The sequence below is a fragment of the Panthera pardus genome, unplaced genomic scaffold (genome assembly GCF_024362965.1).
Source record: "Panthera pardus isolate Hobbes unplaced genomic scaffold, ASM2436296v1 HiC_scaffold_24, whole genome shotgun sequence".
Classification (NCBI taxonomy): Eukaryota; Metazoa; Chordata; class Mammalia; order Carnivora; family Felidae; genus Panthera; species Panthera pardus.
In genome coordinates, this window is record NW_026526810.1 from 72916651 (window position 1) to 72936193 (window position 19543).

Below are 19543 nucleotides of genomic sequence, written 5' to 3' on the forward strand. Positions count from 1 at the left end.
GTGACTAAGTGAAAAGTGGTGGGTGAAACAGAAAAGGTTGGCTAGAGCAGATCATGAGGGCCTGAAAGTCAGCTTAACACCTTATTTTATATGCTTCCCCCCACCCCCTTTCCAGTCTTCACTCTAGAGATAATTAGCCTTTACCAGTCTCATATTCAGTTCACATTAACATAGTTCCTACTACCATCATTTTAGTTCCCCCTGGAGTTATCTTTGACTTTTTTCACTACTTTGATTCCCATATCCATTCACATGTTAATTATTAAATGTGTCTCTTCCTTTCCATTCCCACAGCCACTACCATGGTCTCTTTCCTAGGATCTCTTTTCCATTTCTTTTGTCCTTTTTCAAAATTAAAATTTTCCATTCCTAAGACTTCACCTCTTAATCTGTAGTATTCAAAGTAACATTATACAGTAGTGAAAATAGTTCCTATTTCAGGGAGTCTGAAGAATATGAAGGACCCAAGGGTTTATAAAAAGGAAGACCCTTATAAGGTTTATTATACTCTTCCAAGAGTTGACTGGCAAGAGAATTCTCTGTGTACTGATGTAGAATATATTGTTGAGTTAAAGCAAGGAACAGAAGAGTATAGTATATTCCTTTTGTGTCAGAAAGCTGACAGGTATTAGGATATAGACCCTGTTTGCTTACATTTTGCATAAAGGAACTGGACAACTGTAGAAGAAATAGTTGTAGTAAATATCCATAGGAGTAGGGGTAGAAGAGAACAAGGGTGAGGACTGGTCTCAAAATACCTTTTTATGTTGTATTGATTTTTAAACTGAGTATTTCAACTATTTAAAACTGGCCTTGTGTGCCACTGTGGGAGAGTGGGATTGAGGGACTCTGATTTTCTGTTGCTTTATATATGAAACTCCTTATAATGAAACTATCATTCAGACTTCTCCACTCTGACTATGCCATGGTGCAATTCGTTTCACTGAAATGAACTCTATTCCTGTCCCCAGTCACTTTGAAATCTCAAGTCAAAATTCATCACTTTCTTCTCTACAATGGGTTAACTGTTTATTTCGTTCTATCATCTTAGCTCAGTATATTTATGTTCTGTGTTTATATTTTGGTTCTTCATTGGTATCTCTGAGTATTCTAATTTATTTCATGAATGGTTTCTACTCATTTAAATTGTTAACACTTTCAATAGAAATCATATTCTTTTCTCTTTTGTATTATTGAAGCATAATTTAGTAGATACTTGATAATGATAATCTGTATTTACTTTGGAGAATCCTAATATTTTAACTTCATTTGGATAGTTTTAATAAACAAATTTTAAATTGGAAAAGGGATCATATAGGAGAGCTAAGTTTGACTACTTTTCCATTACCTAAAACTTCAAAATGTTAAGTAGGAAAATTAATGAGGAAGTTAGCTTTGTTTAAAAACCACTAAAAATAATTAGGGTAATTTTCTGTCCAGTTTAAGTTGAAAATGTGTGGATTTGTGCACTAAAAAAGTAAACATAACATGACCACCTGACATTAATTTGCATGGAATACAATTATTTATTTATATGTTAATTACTAATACAGTAATTGAGATTGGTGTGATTTTTATCTTTGCTAATATATGACATGCAGAATTAATTCTGAGTTTATAAGTCAGATATGGTAAAATAGTCAATCTGTAATTTTTTAAACTAAGTGTATGATCAAAAGTAAGAAACTTGAAAGTAAATTCTATTAGTAAATGAACACTTATTTTTAAAAATTGATCATAGAAAATAGAAACTTGTAAGCTGAGAGGCCCTTAGTATGTCTTTATTACTTCATATAGTCTAATCTAATATTTATTTTGAAACAGGCAAGAAAACTAGATGTATATTTTGAATATGAAGAAAAAATAATGAGCAAAACTACTCTGGATAAATCTCTTCTAGATATAATATCAGACCCTGATGGTATGTACCATAAATTTGAGGTTAATGTTAAGTTTCAGAGCTGTTGAATCCAGCATGTTCAGTATAAGTAAAATCTGAATAGAATTATTATTTTTCCAATCCATGCCAATAATGAGATAATTAAATGAGCTAGTTTCTGTTGAGAAGTTCGTAGCATAGCAATTCCTGAAGTGGAAAAATGATTTGCATTTTATTTCACTGAACTTCTCTTTGATGGTATTGAAGAACTTGTTGCATTCATTTATTTAAAGTGATATATCTGGGGAAAAAAAATAAAGTGATATATCTGAAGTTCAAATTCTGCTGGTTTTAGGAAGACTTGGAAGTATAACATTCAAAGCAGGTGTCTCTAAATGATACACTTCTAATTACTTTAGTTTAACCCTAAAGCATTTCCCAAAAGGATATATCTAAAACTGAATTCTGTTTTAAATATTTAGGGACTTTACTTTTAAAGAAACTCCTTAATCAGTCCCTTTCATATTTACGTTTAACTAAATATTTGTATGTTAGATTTTCTTAAAACAAGATATGACTCTTTGTACTTAGAAAATGTTATAATTTTTACTTTCAGTTATAATGATCATGGGGATCCACATAGGTTTTAGCCTCCAAAACTATCCAAACTTTAGAGACTTGTTGATCATTTCAGAATAGTTTTCAATTCAAATCTCAGTAAACTGCTTTTCCAAAATGAATAAAAAGTATATAAGCTATTCAGCTTATATTTTGCATACAAGTCACTTAGCTGAATGATGATGGTTTTTGAGTTAGACTTTGGTATGACTTTTAGACTTTATTCCAAACTGAAAAGTAATAAATTCCAAATTGTTTGTAATTAAAGATTCTTTTCGCAGAAACTTCTCTAAGAAGCTTTAGGTTATTGCTCACACTTTTAAGAAGCTGGATTTGTAGTGAGAACATACTATTTTGGAGTTATTTGCACTTTACAATGAAAAAATGCAAAATATATAAGCCCATCATTTCAGAGCTATTCCTTATTATTTATAATAAGTTTTGACTAAAGTTGAAGCAAATGAATGTGTTAATAAAAAACTATCAGAACCTTTCTCTATTCTTTCCCCTTACTTTCTCAGTTTAGTTTTAAAGACATTAACTACAAGAGAACAAGGTAGGCATTCATGCAAAGTGGAAGTCTGGTGCCCTTTTAGCCCAAAACAAGATGTTGCAACCTAAGCAGGATGAGAAAGGCATCCACATGTGGCACAGAGGGTGACTGTACACAGTAGCAACCCAGCGTCAGTCCAAGTGGGGTGAGAAGTGTGGCCAGGCATGTGAGCAAGTGTATTGCAGAGAATCAGAGCCCACATGGAGTGAGAAGACGTCCATACAGGCAAGGGGATGGCTGCAGAGATGGGATATTTGTTATATACAGTGGACTGGTTAAAGAAGTGTATATGTCAGGTGCTACAAATGGTGCCAGGTTTCCTCTTGTCAGAGAAGGAAGAGAAAACAAGTAGGGAAAGGGAGAAAACTATACAAGTAGAGAAGGGGAGAAAACTATAATGAGCTCTATAATGTTGGATTGGAATTGGAAGTATTATAGTCTTGGTGTTTTCACTATGTATTTGTCAGACAGAAATAAATATAGATAACATGTGCGTGCATATATATATATATATATATATATATATATATATTCAGTCAACTGAGCAGGGCTGGGAGCAACAATGCCCTAGTGTAAAGATTGTAGCTTATAAATACATTTTCTACTAGGACTCGTTGGAGAAGTAGTTGATGCTGAGGATATTAAAAACAGTAACAGGCATCTACAGGCCCCTAAAACTCAGAGAGAGGGGAGCCTTTCTCTCCTGCTTTAGGAATGGTGGTCCCAAGAGCATACAGCAAGCCTGGTTGCTTTTTTCTCTTTGTCCTTTAGCTGCTTAGTCATAGTTGCAGGAAATGCACAATAGAACAGGGTAACTAAAGCCAAAGCTTTCTGACCGAAGCACCAGAAAGGGAAAGCCAAGGGAATTGGAAAGTACCAGGGAGATTGCAGAGAGGAAGGAGCTCAGGAAAGCAAGCTCATAAAGTTGTTTGTGAATTCCTGGGCTCACTCCTGAGCTGCACATACGTGAATCTGATCCTAAATAGCATTCCTAAGACTAAGAGTTGAAGGGCTATATGATTTTCCAGTTCCCACAGTGGCCACTAGATGGTTGGACAGATCCCAGTAGCACTGCAGAAGGTTTTGAAAATAGAAATGAATGATGGAACCACAACCCACAGATAGCTGGTGGGAACTTTGGCCTGAACCCAGCCAGGCTAATTCCCTGCTAAAGCAAAAATAGCAGCTTTCTCCTGGGATTTAAACAAGACCCTGAATTTCATAACATAATATTCAGTGTCCAAGATACAATATTTATCTGTAAACATCAGAACTTTGGAGAACCCATCATTGATCTTTATTACCATTCTTTGCCATATTTAGGGAGTAAGGATAATTTGAGAATGGTTATCTGGATTCTAAACCATATAAAAAACTGATGGTTCATTAGTCACGTTTTAAAAAAATTTTCCTAGTTTTTATTCTATAAGAAAGTATAACACTGCCAAGTTCTTGAGTATTAGGACTTTGAAGTGAGAGTACATATTGTTATTGGTTGGTGGTAAAACTGAGTTACCAGTGACCAGTGCTTCATCACTTTGTACCAAAGTACACCCAGTAACAGGGTGAAGAATAAATGAATTTCTCTGTAGTTTGGGGCTCTGGGTAGTAAGAGTAGCAGATCAAACTCAATGTGAGCAAGAAATTTCGATATCTTATGTTTTGTCTTAGAATTTCTAGCAAATATATTTTGCATAATACAACAGTGTTTATTTTAATATATAAATGTATTCTTTTCTCAAATCTTATATAGTGGTAGAATACCCTCAAGAAAGAGGAGACCTGTATATTTTGTGACCCCACTTTTGAGAAGTATTTCATACTTAGGTTTCATAACCTAACACCTAGAAGGACCATACAGCTGTTTTCCCAGGATAGTCTGATTTTTATATTTATTGTCTTTACATAATTAGTACTGACATCCTTTTTCCATCTCAGAAGTATACTGTTTTAGATGTGTGTGATTATCCTACCTATTCCGTTCTTTCTGAGTTTCAATCTAAAAGGTTCATCTCTTGGGGCACCTGGGTGGCTCAGTCAGTTAAGCATCCAACTTCAGCTCAGGTCATGATCTCTCGGTTCACAAGTTCTAGCCCCACGTCAGGCTCTGTGCTGACAGCTCAGAGCCTGGATCCTGCCTCAGATTCTGTGTCTCCCTCTCTCTCTGACGCTCCCCATTCATGCTCGCTCTCGCTCTCTCTCTCTCTCTCTCTGAAAAAAAAAAATAAACATTAAAAAAATTTTTTAAAAAAGGTACATCTCTTATAGACACTTAGGAAGAGAGAATGAAGATACTCCCATATCCCATTCCTTTACTCCCACAACATTTAATCATTTTCCGTATCTGTGTGTTACATAGTCATAATTAGAGTGCCTATAACCTTAAATCACTTGAAAGAACCACATTTTATCTTGTCATATTTATATATGCCTTAAATTTTTATATACTTGTGTTGACTATAACACTTAACCAGAATTCTGAAAGTTTTTTTCCCCCCTATGTAGCAGGAACTCCAGAAGATAAAATGAGGCTGTTTCTTATTTATTATATAAGTGCGCAGCAAGCACCCTCTGAGGTATGTCCTCTTTGTTTAGTTATTGGATAGAAGGGGAGATATTTGTTTGTTTCAAAAATAGAAGACATATCACTGTGACCAAATAACTACCTCATTCCTTTCTTTAAAAAAAAAAACAATTTGTTAAGGCTGGTTCTATTTACTGCTGAGTTTTATAGCAGTATTTATTGTCACCAAGAGAACTGTCCACTCATGAAATGTCTGATCACTTTTAAGTTGTTGGAATATGAATTGAATTCAAGTGCCCAAATTCTTATTTCTGGGAAAATAGCTATTATAAATGAAGTTAACCAAGTTTGCTATGCTTTTTGTGAGTTTGGCCTTATTTCTCATTGTGTAATGATCTTAAAAGCTCCATTTCATTAAGCTGTAGCCACTAATGCTTTCCACTGAATTTATCTTTAACCTAAAGTAAAAATGTAATATTTTAAGGTTATTTAAAAACTAATGTCAATTATAGAACATAAGGAGTCAATTGGAAGAAAATACCCAAACTTCCAAATTGCTATGTAAATATCGCAGTTCAATTAGATTACACTTCAGATTTATATATGTCGTATGATTCATATAAAAAAATGAAATTGAGATTTTTTTAATATTGCAATCAAATAACTTTTATATCAATAAATGCCTCACAATTATTGGGAAATGACATATTTCCCTTTCTAGATTTTTTTTTTCCCCTGGAAAAGAGGATTATGGATAATTTTGTTGTTTTCTTTTTCTGTGACGGGCCATCACTTGCTTTAGAAGAAAGAAAAGTTTATAGGTAATTAATTGACTTTGAAGGCAAATGGTAATTTTGGTGTCAGTGTTGTTGCCAGGTTAGAGACCTGCTAACTCTCCTGTTAACTCAGTAAAATTTTACTGGTGAGCAGCAAGTGTTAGAACTTTGGAGATGACACCTAGGATGATACAGTAGCTATAAACGTCTTTCCTTTGCCAATACCATGTATTTTTATACGTCTGATAGATCATAACGCATTTTTTTGGTCAAAAATCTTGGTGTTAAATCAGTAAGCTAAACCCAATATTTGCTTTAGGCCAGTTCTGCTTTGTTCTGGGAATACATCTTTTATTTTAATTTAGTAAGAAAGTGTAGTTTTCTTTTTAGAAGCATCTCATACCTATATCTTAGAGGATTTATATATATATATATATATATATATATATATATATATATATATATATATATATTTGGCTTATATATAAAAAGGCTTATAGCCTATTTATAATATTTTCTTCAGAATTTTTTATTTTGAAACTTAATTCAGAATTCCCTTAATTTGACCACATTATTTTCATTTATTTTTGGTAAGGACTATCTTTTCATAAGTTTTAAGTGATCATTAAGAGGCTTAAAGCAAATTATGATTACTGATGTCAGCTGATAGCCCCAAAAATGCAAAATAGTGAACATCTCTGGTTGAAGGTGAGCTTTAAATTTCTGACTTGTAAGGAGCACCTGGGTGGCTCAGTCAGTTAAGCATCCGACTTCGGCTCGGGTCATGATCTCATGGCTCCTGAGTTCAAGCCCCGTGTCAGGCTTGGTGGTGACAGCTCAGAGCCTGGAGCCTATTGCAGATTTTGTGTCTCCCTGTCTCTCTGCCCCTCCCCTGCTCATGTTCTGTCTCTCTCCTTCAAAAAAAAGTAAACATTAAAAAAAATTAAATTTCTGTCTTCTAAAATTTTTATAATGGAATCACTATGATGATAGGCTCCTATAAATTACAGGAATTCAACTGGACTTACTCATCAGGAAACAAAAAGAACAAGAAAGAGAAAACAACAGTTTAAAAAGTGTAAGACACCTGATACTCCATTAATGCATTTGGACCACTAGAGTGTATATGACAGGGGAAAACCTGAATCTGCATTTCCCCTCAGTCAGTGTCATGCCCCTTGTGTTTCTGGTTCTGAAATATTCTTGGTCAAGCCAGTTGGTTCATATAGTGATTATCCTGAGGAAAGGCAAGTTCAAAAGTGGAGGAAAAATTGACTGACTCACTGAGGGATGACAAAGTACTGGATAGGTGATTTGGAGTCTGTCAAAGGTAATTTTCATTAGATGTGATTTTTGTCTCGGGTGCTCACTCATATACTCAAAATATGACTCCGTTCTACTTGGGTGCCTGGAATTTAAACTCGTGCCTTTGGTCTGACTTTTTAATGAATAAAATAATAACAAAATGGTCTTCTCTTTCATGAAAGTAAAAATTTTTATATCGTTCTTTGCTTATTTCAGGCTGATTTGGAGCAATACAAAAAAGCATTAACTGATGCAGGATGCAACCTTAATCCCTTACAATATATCAAACAGTGGAAGTAAGTTTTATTTTCTTCTTATATAAAAGAGTACAGTGGAAGTCCCAAGAAGATAAGAATGTTACTAAGAAAATTGAACAGTGCCTTAGTATTTTTTTTGTTAATTTGGTGACATAAATATTTCCCTATCTGGCCCTCTCTATCCACAGCTTAAAATTACAAAAAATGGTCATGCCTTTCTTTCCTAGAGAAGTTGATGTTTTCTTCGCTGATTAGATACGAGTGACAAAGACTGAAATGTTTTGGGTCAGCCATCTCAAAAACATCAGAAGAAAATTTTAATTTCACTAGTAGAGAAATGCAGATTAACATAGCACACAGATACAGTAAAGTGCTGTGCTAAGGATACAGAAAATTAATTGGTGCATTTATATTCTGCTATTAAAAAATATAAATTGTCACCATTTTGCCAGATGGTATAAAAATTTTTTTTTAAAAATCTTTGTGGGATGCCTAGGTGACTCAGTCAGTTGAGTGCCGACTTTGGCTCAGGTCATCCATCATCTCACAGTTCATGAGTTCGAGTGCCATGTCGGGCTCTGTGCTGATAGCTCAGAGCCTGGAGCCTGCTTCGGATCCTGTATCTCCCTCTCTCACTGCCCCTCCCCCACTCATGCTGTGTCTCTCTCTCTCTCTCAAAAATAAAATAAAAACATTAAAAAAAATTTTTTTTAAATCTTTGCATACTTCTAAGGTTTCATTCCAAAGAAGTAATTGGAATTGTAAAATCTTAGAAGCAACCAATCTCAATGTTCAACAGTAAGCATTTCCATAAGATAGAATACAATTGAAAATTAAAATTCATGTCGTATAAGACTGACACTGGAAAATGTGTATAGGATAGTGAAAAAATAGTTTACAACAAGTGACTTCTCTCTTTGTGTCTAGAGACTCTTCTAGACTTTGGAAATATAATAGTGACCATGTGGAAGGCTCCTTCAGTCATTGAATTTACATTTGAGTGGAGGGAAGATGAATCAACAAATAAGCAAACAAATGAACAGAATACTGTTAAATGATACTAAGTGATATAAAGAAAATAACACCGAGTGATAAGATCTTAACTTGGGGGTAAAAGTTAAATTTGTTGAGAAGATCAGGGAACGTGTCTGAGTAGGGATATTTCAGCCAAAACTTAGATGACAGTTTTTACATTATGATCTCTATTATCCATCCATCTATTTCTGTGTGTATTTGTATATATGAACATAAATCTATATACATACAATTGCATACCTTGACATATATTAAAATGTTAACAGTGGATAACTCCAGGTGGTAGAATTTCTTCCCTTTCATGTGCTTATCTTTATCTTCCAAATTTTTTACAACAAACCTTACTGTCAAAATATTTTTCTTTTTTTTTTTTTAACGTTTATTTATTTTTGAGACAGAGAGAGACAGAGCATGAACAGGGGAGGGGCAGAGAGAGAGGGAGACACAGAATCGGAAACAGGCTCCAGGCTCTGAGCTGTCAGCACAGAGCCCGACGCGGGGCTCGAACTCACGGACCGTGAGATCATGACCTGAGCCAAAGTCGGACGCTTAACTGACCAAGCCACCCAGGCGCCCCTCAAAATATTTCTTAAAATGGGGTGCCTGGGTGGCTCAGTTGATTAAGCATCCAAATATTGATTTCGACTCTGGTCATGATCTCACAGTTTCGAGTTAAAGCCCCATGTTAGGCTCTGTGCTGATAGCATAAAGCCTCCTTGGGGTTCTCTCTCTCTCTCTCTCTCTCTCTCTCTCTCTCTCTCTCTCTCTGTCTCTCATCTCTCCCACAGTTAATAAATACACTTAAAAATATTTCTTTTTTTTTAATATTTCTTAAAATGATTGTTTTAAGACTATAAGATTGAATATGCTTTCCAAGCTCAACAGTATGCCAAGTTGTTAACAGTGGTTATCTCTGAGTTTTTGAGTTTGAGTGCTTTTTCAAATTTTTTTTTTTATGATTTCATTTATTTTTTTAATTATTTATTATGAGTAAACGAGTGGGGGAGGCAGAGAGGGGGGAGAGAGAAGCCCAAGCGGGCTCCATGCTGTTAGCACACAGAGCCTGATGCAGGGCTTAATCCCACGAACAGTGAGATCATGACCTGAGCTGAAATCAGGAGTCAGGCACTTAACCAACTGAGCCACTGAGGCACCCCTAATATTTTATTTTTAAGTAATCTTCTACACCCAACATGAAGTTCAAACTTACAACCCAGAAATCAAGAGCCATGCACACCGACAGAGCTAGTCAGGAGCCTCATTTTTTTTTTTTTTTTTTTTTTTTTTTTTTTTTTAAGTCATCTCTACCCTCAACATGGGTCTCGAACTCATTACTCCAAAGTCAAGAGTTATATGCTCTACTGACTGAGCCAGCCAGGTGCCCCTGCTTTTTCAAATTTCTTTTTATTTCACTATGTTCTTGTAATAAGAAGAAAATATACAATAGACCTCTGTTTAAAAAGAGAAACTGAAAACTGCTTTTTCCAATTTTTATAATATATGCCTTTACACATTGGCTTTGTGGCATATGTCATTGTTCTTTACATTATGATTTGTGGAGAACTCCTTAATCAAACATTTATTGTTGGAAGAGGAAAGCCAGTCTTGGACATCATTTTATATGGTTATAAAATACGTAATTCCTAGCATTTTTCTTTATAAGAGTAATACAAGTTTTTTGAAGAAAATTGTATAAAACTCTGTTAGAAAGGAGGTAAAAATTTACCTGTAATATCATCATCCAAAGTCTACAGCTAAACACTGTATATCTTTTTATATGTACATTACATGTATTTTTTAAAATTTGGAAATTATTAGTATAGATACAGTTTTGTATTCTAGTTTTCCATTAACTCATTTTAGCAGTCCATTTTCTTAAATAATTATAGTGTTTCTTGGAGCACCTGGGTGGCTCATTCGGTTGAATGTCCAGCTTTGGCTCAGGTCATGATCTCACGGCTGGTGAGCTCGAGCCACAGGCCGGGCTTTGCACTGGTGGAGCCTGCTTGGGATTCTCTGTCTTCCTTTGTCTCTGCTCCAACCCCACTTTCCCACCCTCCCTCCCCGCCCCTCAAAAAGAAACATTTTTAAAAAGTTTTTTTTAATAGTGTTTCTTAAATTTTCTTCAGTGGTACTATTTAGTGTGTGAATATTGTTTAGCCATAAAAATGTGCCATGATTTATTGAATCCTTCCATATTGTTTAGATATAGTTCATTCTAGTGAAAAATAAGTATTTGTTGAAGGCAGAAATTCTAGTCTACTTCTGAAAACATTTGATTCACATCCTCCTTCCTGAACAAGGTTGTGATTTTTGTGTTTGGGATTTCTCTAATGGTATTTTCAGTGAGTTCTGTCCCAGTTGAAATAGAGTGTTTTTAACATTTCAATTATCACATCTTAGTGATTTCCATTCCGTTTTTTACTCTCATATGATTTTCTCGTATTTATGTAAACTTTTTTTTCTTTTACAAAAACAATTGAAATAGTTAGGAATCATTATAAAAGAGTATTGAGTCACATAAAGTGTTTATGGTATGCTATTAAAATGTTACAAAACAGTTTTACAGTATATTAATTTTGTTTTTAAAGTATATATGTTATATATATGTGTGTCCAGGGATTAGAGGAATATACACAAAAATCATGATTGTGAGCCTCAAAGTGTTAGGGTTCTTTTGGGAGCATTTTGTGTCCTCAATTCTCTATGGTAAACATACTCCCAGAAGGAAAATATTTTTAAAAGCACATCTAAGTGCCATCTTTTTGCCAGACTTCAGAAATTGTATAGTTTAGTTAAAGAGAATTCTGGACACTTGAAAGATTTGAAAATAAATGACTACATGCAATTAGGTATAAAAGTGTGTGTTGTAGAAAATAACTCTTAAAAGGAAAAATCATTGGGTGATAGAATAGTTTAATGAAAAAATTGGTTTTGGGGCACCTGGGTGGCTCAGTTGGTTAACCGTCCGACTTCGGCTTAGGTCATGATCTCACAGTTTGTGGGTTCAAGCCCTGCATCATACTCTGTGCTGACAGCTCAGAGCTTGGAGCCTACTTCGGATTCTGTGTCTCCCTCTGTCTCTCTGCCCCTTCCTGGCTCGTGCTCCCTGTTTCTCTTTCAAAAATAAATAATCATTAAAAAAAAATTTTTTTTTAATAAAAGAAAAAAGTAGTTTTGAGCAGAGTCTTAAAAGGAAATGCACAATTTCTGTTGGAGAAGAAGGCAGTCCATTTATCCCCCTCAAAGGACAGCATGAACAAAGGCATATGTCTGGGAATGAGGGAGTATGGAATGTGGGGACTGATAAAGAGACTAAACTTAGTTCATGATTGTTCGTTCAAGGCAGCAAGTCTGTTTCATGTTAATGACCAGATATAATAAAAGGAAAAAGTCTTGATGTTTGGGAAATGAATGCATTTGTATTTTTTAAAGAATTTCAAGGGCACCTGGGTGGCTCATTCAGTTGAACATCCAACTTCAGCTTGGGTCATGATCTTGCAGTTCGTGGGTTTGAGCCCTGCATTGGGCTCTGTGTTGGTAGACCAGAGCCTGCTTGGGATTCCCTCCCTCTCTCTCCCTCTCTTCCTCTCTCTCCCCCTCTCCCCCTCTCCCCCTCTCCCCCTCTTCCCTCTCCACCCTGCTTGTGCTTTCTCTCTCTCAAAATACATAAACTGCAAAACAAAACAAAACAAAATCTCAGTGTTTCAGTACTAATTGTACTGTACTTGGACAACATTTTACATGATTACCAATCATATAGTCAACATTTATATAGTTGTTTCAGTGCTCATTATACTGAAACATTGTATTATATTCGTTGAAAGATGATTCTCTTTTCAGAAATGTCTGCATAGTAAGAGTCAGTGGAGTTTTTAATACTGTGATGCTGAATGTTTGCTCTGATAATCAGTTTTTCAATATAGCTTTTTTTATTTCATAGGGCTTTTGCCAAGATGGCCTCAGCTCCTGCCAGCTATGGTAACACTACTACTAAGCCAATGGGGTAAGTATTTTTAATAATTCTGATGGAATAAGTCTGGTACTCCAGACCATAATTAGACTCTCAAGCCCTAAAAGCACACTGACACTTTGGGGCACCTGAGTGGCTCATTTGGTAAGCACCCAAGTCCTGGTTTCGGCTCACGTCATGATCTCACAGCTTGGGAGTTTGAACCCTACATCGGGCTCTGCACTGATAGCATGGAGCATGCTTGGGATTTCTCTCTCCCTCTTTTTCTGCCCTTCCTCAGCCTTGCTCTCTCTCTCTCTCTCAAAAAATAAACATAAAAAAAAAAATAATTAAAAACATAATGTTTTTCAAAATAAACATTTTTTAAAATAAAATGTAAGTTAATATATTTTACATGGTATGAGCTATTGGCTTCTTTTGCTTCCTTGTTCTTAAAACATTACATTTTTTTTATTTTCAGAAGTTATATGAAGGTTAAAGCTACTTTTATATCACTGTTGATAAGTAATACAGATTTGGAGCTAGGCACTCAAGACTTAGCTTCAAGAGAGATGTAGGCATACTATTAAATGACAGGGAGGAAATCATTTAATAGTAGGAGGAGGTCTAGGTCTAGGTCTGACTCCTGACTCCACAGAATCCTATAGTGTGCATGATTTTCAAAGTAACTGAACAAGGTAATTCTAACTACTCTTTTTCATACCATACTTGTTTCAAATTCTTTAAGTTTTAGGATAAAAGTGTACAATCCAGAGGAAAGCAGTTTTATTCTAGCTTTACCTCAAGCTTCCAGTTTTAATGGAACAGTTTGCAAAAAGCGAAAACACTCAGCTAGGCAAGTGTTTTAAATGCTTGACAGAATGAATCCAGCTAGCCTCACCTTCATACAGTGCTGTGTAGGTTAGCAGTGCCTCGAGTTGCCTGGTACCAGGGAATTGCCTCTGAACTCTTCATTCCAACAAAGATTACTTTCTCTTGTTTCTGTTAAAGCATTTCCACCTTGTCCATCCTTTGATTTCACAGAGGAGTAAAGGCAAGATAGGGAAAAGGAAATTTATTTGGAAATTACTCTCATGTATTTAGTAGACTTTCCAGTTCCATATCTTAAAATCTTAACTGAATATTAAAAGCCTAAAGATTTCTTGTGGATTTCGTAGTTGAGGATTTTAATAAAATGTGTTGTAAGAAAATCTTGATGATTTGAAGGCTATCCCTAGCCTTCTGATATCATAATACAGGAATACCATTCTGTCCCACAAAACATCCCTTGATCCCAAATGAGAGATTGACTGAGCCACAAATATATGCCCAATATGGCAGGTCATTTGTTGATGTTACTTTTGTTGTTAAATACTCAAACATTTCTTCAGAATTGAGGTAAAATTCACCAGGTATGTTATGCTTCACATTTTTATGTGATAGAGGTTATGTATTGTGGGGAGATTGTATAAACACAGGACTGGATCTAGCTGCTGTGATGTAGAGAATATAGTAACTTTTTGACTTACTTGTAATACTTACACCCATATATATTTTCAATATGTTGATGTGTTTTGAATTCCTAAAACAAGTTATCCTGATTTACTATCATTAATTTTATTGTTTTAATAGTAAGGCAATCAGGAAAGCAGGGAGTTCTCTCCAAATTGTAATTTGCCTAAAACCTATAGACATCGCTCAAAGGTATTGGGGGTTCAGTTCCAGACCACTGCAATAAAGCAAATAATACAATAAAACAACTCCAAATTAATTTTTTGGTTTCCTGTGCATGTTAGTTACATTTGTACTGTGCTATAGTCTATTAAGGGTATAATAGCATTTTGTCTTTAAAAAATGTACATATCTTGGGGCGCCTGGGTGGCTCAGTCGGTTGAGCGTCCGACTTCGGCTCAGGTCACGATCTCGCGGTCTGTGAGTTCAAGCCCCGCGTCAGGCTCTGGGCTGATGGCTCAGAGCCTGGAGCCTGCTTCCGATTCTGTGTCTCCCTCTCTCTCTGCCCCTCTCCCGTTCATGCTCTGTCTCTCTCTGTCTCAAAAATAAATAAATGTTAAAAAAAAAATGTACATATCTTAATTTAAAAATAGTTATTGCTGGGGTGCCTGGGTCACTCAGTCGATTGAGCATCCAGCTCTCTTGATTTGGGCTCAGGTAATGGTATCACCTGATCATGGGTTCATGGGATCAAACCCTGCTTCAGGCTCAATGCTGATAGTGTGGAGCCTGCTTGGGATTCTCTCTCCTGTCTTTCTGCCCTCACCCACCCTCTCTCCTCCCCGTGTGCATGCGCCCTCTCCCTAAATAAATAAATAAACATTTTTTTAAATGAGGCTTTTTAATAGTTTGTTGCTAAAAAATGATAACCATCATCTGAACTTTCAGTAATCTTTTTGTTGGTCAAGAGTCTTGCCATGATATTGATGGTTGCTGACTGCTCAGGATGGTGGTTCGTGAAGGTTGGGGTGGCTGCATCCTGTTAAAATAAGACAATGGTGAGGTTTATTGCATCAATGGACTGTTCCTTTACAAATGATTTCTCTGTAACCACGCATGCAGCTTGATCGCATTTACTTGTAGTAGAACTTCTTTCAAAATTGGAGTCAGTCCCTCAAACCCTGCAACTGTTTTGTCAACAAAATTTATGGAATATTCTAAATCCTTTGTTGTCATTTCAGCAGTCTTCACCGGGAGTAGATTCATTCCCAAGAAACTACTTTCTTTGCCCTTCTACAAGCAACAACTCCTCATTCACTAAAGTTGTATCATGAGATTACAGCAATTCAGTCCTATCCTCAGGCTCTTCTAATTCTAGTTCTCTGTATCCACCACATCTGCAGTTACTTCTTCCCTTGAAGTCCTGAACCCCTTAAAGTCATCTATGAGGGTTTCAGTCAACTTACTCCAAACTTTTTTTCATGATGATAGTTTGACCTCTTACCATGAATTGTGAATGTTCTTACTGGCATCTAGAATGGTAAATCCTTTGTAGAAGATTTTCAGTTTAGTTTGCCCAGATCCATCAGAGCAATCACTATCTGTAACAGTTACATAGCCTTACAAAATGTATTTCTTTAATCAGAAGGCTTGAAAGTCAGGATTATTCCTTGATCCATGGGCTGCAGAATGGATAAGTTTTTAGCAGGCATGAAAACAACATTAACTTTAGCGTACATCTCCATCAGAGCTCTTGAGTAACCAGGTGTGTTGGCAGTGGGCAGTAATATTTGAAAAGGTGTCTTTTTTTCTGAGCAGTAGGTTTCAACACTGGGCTTAAAATATTCAGTAAATCATGCAAACAGATGTGCTGTCATCCAGGCTTTGTTCTGTTTCTAGAACACAGCAAAGGAGATGTAACATAATTCTTAAGGGATAATTCTTAGGGATTTTCAGAATGGTAAATTAGCATTGGCTTCAATTTAAAGTCCTCAGCTGCAATAGCCCTTAATAAGAGTCCTTGAAGTTTTGAAGCCAATTGAAGCCAAGTCTTGACTTCTTCTAGCTATGTAAGTGCTGGATGGCATCTTCTTCCAGTAGAAGTTTCTTTGTCTGTATTGAAAAACTGTTTAGTGTAGCCGCCTTCATTCATTACCTTAGCTATATCTGGATAACTTGCTGCAACTCCTCCATCAGCTCTTGTGTCACCCTGCACTTACCTTACAGAGATGGCTTCCTTCCTTTTTTTTTTTTTTATTTTTTTATTTTTTTTAAATATGAAATTTATTGTCAGATTGGTTTCCATACAACACCCAGTGCTCCTCCCAACAGGTGCCCTCCTCAATGCCCATCCCCCACCCTCCCCTCCCTCCCCCCCCCCCCCCCATCAACCCTCAGTTTGTTCTCAGTTTTTAACAGTCTCTTATGTTTTGGCTCCCTCCCTCTCTAACCTTTTTTTTTTTTTTCCTTCCCCTCCCCCATGGCCTTCTGTTAAGTTTCTCAGTGGCTTCCTTCCTTAAATCTTATGAGCCAACCTCTGCCAGCTTCAAATTTTTCTTTTTTCTCTCTCAGCCTTCGTAAAATTGGAGAGAGTTAGGGCCTTGCTCTGGATTAGGCTTTAGCTGAAGGGAATTTTGTGGCTGGCTTGATCTATCCATAGTACTCTAACTTTTTCCTTATCAGCATTTCACTTTCTTATTTGTGAGCTCACTAGAGTAGCACTTTTAATTTCCTTCAAGAACTTTTTCTTTGCATTCACAACTTGGCTAACTGGCACAAGAGGCTTAGCTTTCAGCCTGTCTCAGCTTTTGACATGCCTTCTTCCTCACTAAACTTAATTATTTCTAACTTTTGATTTAAAGTAAGAGACATGTGCTCTTTTTCATGCGCCTCAGAGGTGGTAGGTAGACTGCTTTAGGATGAAGTTGAACATCTCTTTCTCAGCTGCTGGCTTCCAGAAACTCATTGACGTGGACAGCAGACAGAATTTTTACCTTTTATGGAGGCATATGGCCACAGAAATTGCTGCTGATGCTCTGGGTGAAGAAGGATTATGTAGTCTGAATCAGTGGTGGCAATGACAAACAAGGATTCCCAGTGAAGCAGAGTGTTTTGACCCATGGCTGTGTCTGCCTTCTCAGTAAAGGTCATTTCCGCTACAGACCAAGGATGCAAATCTGTTCAAGGTTGCATTGTGGGTGTCAGTCTTATTGTTCTCAACTTGTTCTCATTGTGAAAAAAAAAAAAGGAGGGGAAGGATATTCCTGGACTCATTGATAATACTGTGCCTCATCACCTGGGACCCAAAAGAGCTAGCAGAATCCACAGACTTCTCACTCTCTCTAAAGAAGATGATATCCACAAGTATGCTGTGAGAAAGTCCCTGAACAGAGAAGGTAAGAAACCAGGACCCAAAGCGCTCAGTATTCAGCAATCTTGTTATTCCACGTGTCCTCCAACACAGATGTCGGCATATTGCACTGAAGAAACAGCATACTAAGAAAAAAGAAGGAAGAGGCTGCAGAAAATGCTCAACTTTTGGCCAAGAGAATAAAGGAGGCCAAAAAAACTGCCAGGAACAGATTGCCAAGAGACAGAAGCTGTCCTCTGAGAACCTCTATCTCTTAGTCTGAGTCCAATCAAAAGGAGATTTTCTAAGAAGAACAAAGAAGACCAGACATCAAAAAATAAATAAATAAAAGTGAGAGACATGTAACTCTTCCTTTCGCCTGAACACATACAGGCCATTATAGGGCTATTAATTGGCCTAATTTCAATATTGTTGTATCTTAGGGAATAGGGAGGCACCAGGAGAGGGTGAGAGAGTGGGAAACAGGCAGTTGATGGAGCATTCAAAACACACCACTATATTTATCAGTTAAGTTTGCTAGCTTACATGAGCAAGGATTGTGGCACCCCGAAATAATTACAATAAGAACAGCAAGGATCACTGATCACAGGTCACCAAAGCCAATACGCTAATAATGAAAAGGTTTGGAATACCGTGACACAGGGACATGAAGTAAGCAAATGCTAATGGAAAAATGTTTAATTTGAGGGGCACCTGGGTGGGTCAGTTGGTCCAACTTTTGATTTTGGCTCAGGTCATGATCTCACAGTTCATAAGACGGAGCCCTGTGTTGTGCTCTGTACTAACAGTACAGAGCCTGCTTGGGATTCTCGCTCTCCATCTCTCCATCCTTCTACACCTGCCCCCCACTCATGTTCGTTCTCTCTCTCTCTGTCTCTCAAAATAAATAAATAAACTTTAAAAAATAAAATAAGATGCTTAATTTGAGGGCAGCTTTTATTTTTACATTTTATTAATAATTATTGATAGACAATTTTATCACTGTTTTATTGTTAGATAAAATTGCAGCCAGGATATCTGGAAGCAAAACTTCTCGGGTCACTGTTTAGTGAGAATACAAGTGGTAGGTACAGTGAGCCTCAGCAGGTCATGTGTAATAGGCAAATGATTTATCTGTAACAAATTGGAAAGATAATTTATACTTAAAGTAATCCTCTTCTTTTGTCCCTAGTCTCTTATCACGAGTCATGAATACTGGGTCACAGTTTGTGATGGAAGGAGTGAAGAACCTGGTATTGAAACAGCAAGTGAGTATACTTGTTAGAAAACATTCTGGTAATTTTTGAACATAAATGTTGACAGGTTGATTGCTTAGCTAGAATACCTTCTAGATATATTCAAGTTATAAATATTTGGAATAAAGTAAAATCAAGGGGCCTCTTTCTGGCATATTTAAAAATATGATATTTTCACACGTGTAGTTCAGGGCTCTGTTATTTTAGGCTTTTTTTTTTTTTTTTAATTCATTTGGACTTTATTGACACTTTGATTTTCCTTTACTGTCAGGTTTGTAAAAGTACATTGATTGGAAAAATGAACTTACCCTACTTAGAATAATAAACTGTTACCTAATGCATATAAGTTTTAACATATATTAAGAGAATAAGCAAATGAACTTAAAGGTCTAAAGGTCTGTGTAAGAATAAAATATTTTAAGTAGAATGTATGTTTTGGGGTAATGAAACTATCCCAAAAGTAGTATAGCCTGATTTTACACTTCATTTTGGAATAATAGTTTTGTACAGAAAACATTTTTTAGTGACTTTTGTTTTTCTTTTTTTCTGCTATCTAATATATAAGTATTCTGCTTCAGAAAGTCATC

At 36.1% G+C, this 19543-nt stretch overlaps 1 protein-coding gene across 2 annotated transcripts in view; it reads left to right on the forward strand.

Moving 5' to 3' along the window:
• The window catches only part of SCFD1 (sec1 family domain containing 1), a 115201-nt gene that overhangs the window by 65132 nt on the left and 30526 nt on the right, over positions 1 to 19543 (forward strand). For both annotated transcript variants that reach the window (XM_019428052.2, XM_019428053.2), the window contains exons 15-19: positions 1825 to 1921; positions 5556 to 5626; positions 7872 to 7951; positions 12891 to 12953; positions 18893 to 18968. In XM_019428052.2, the coding sequence (XP_019283597.1) occupies positions 1825 to 1921; positions 5556 to 5626; positions 7872 to 7951; positions 12891 to 12953; positions 18893 to 18968 (387 nt within the window). The remainder of the gene's footprint in view (positions 1 to 1824; positions 1922 to 5555; positions 5627 to 7871; positions 7952 to 12890; positions 12954 to 18892; positions 18969 to 19543) is intronic.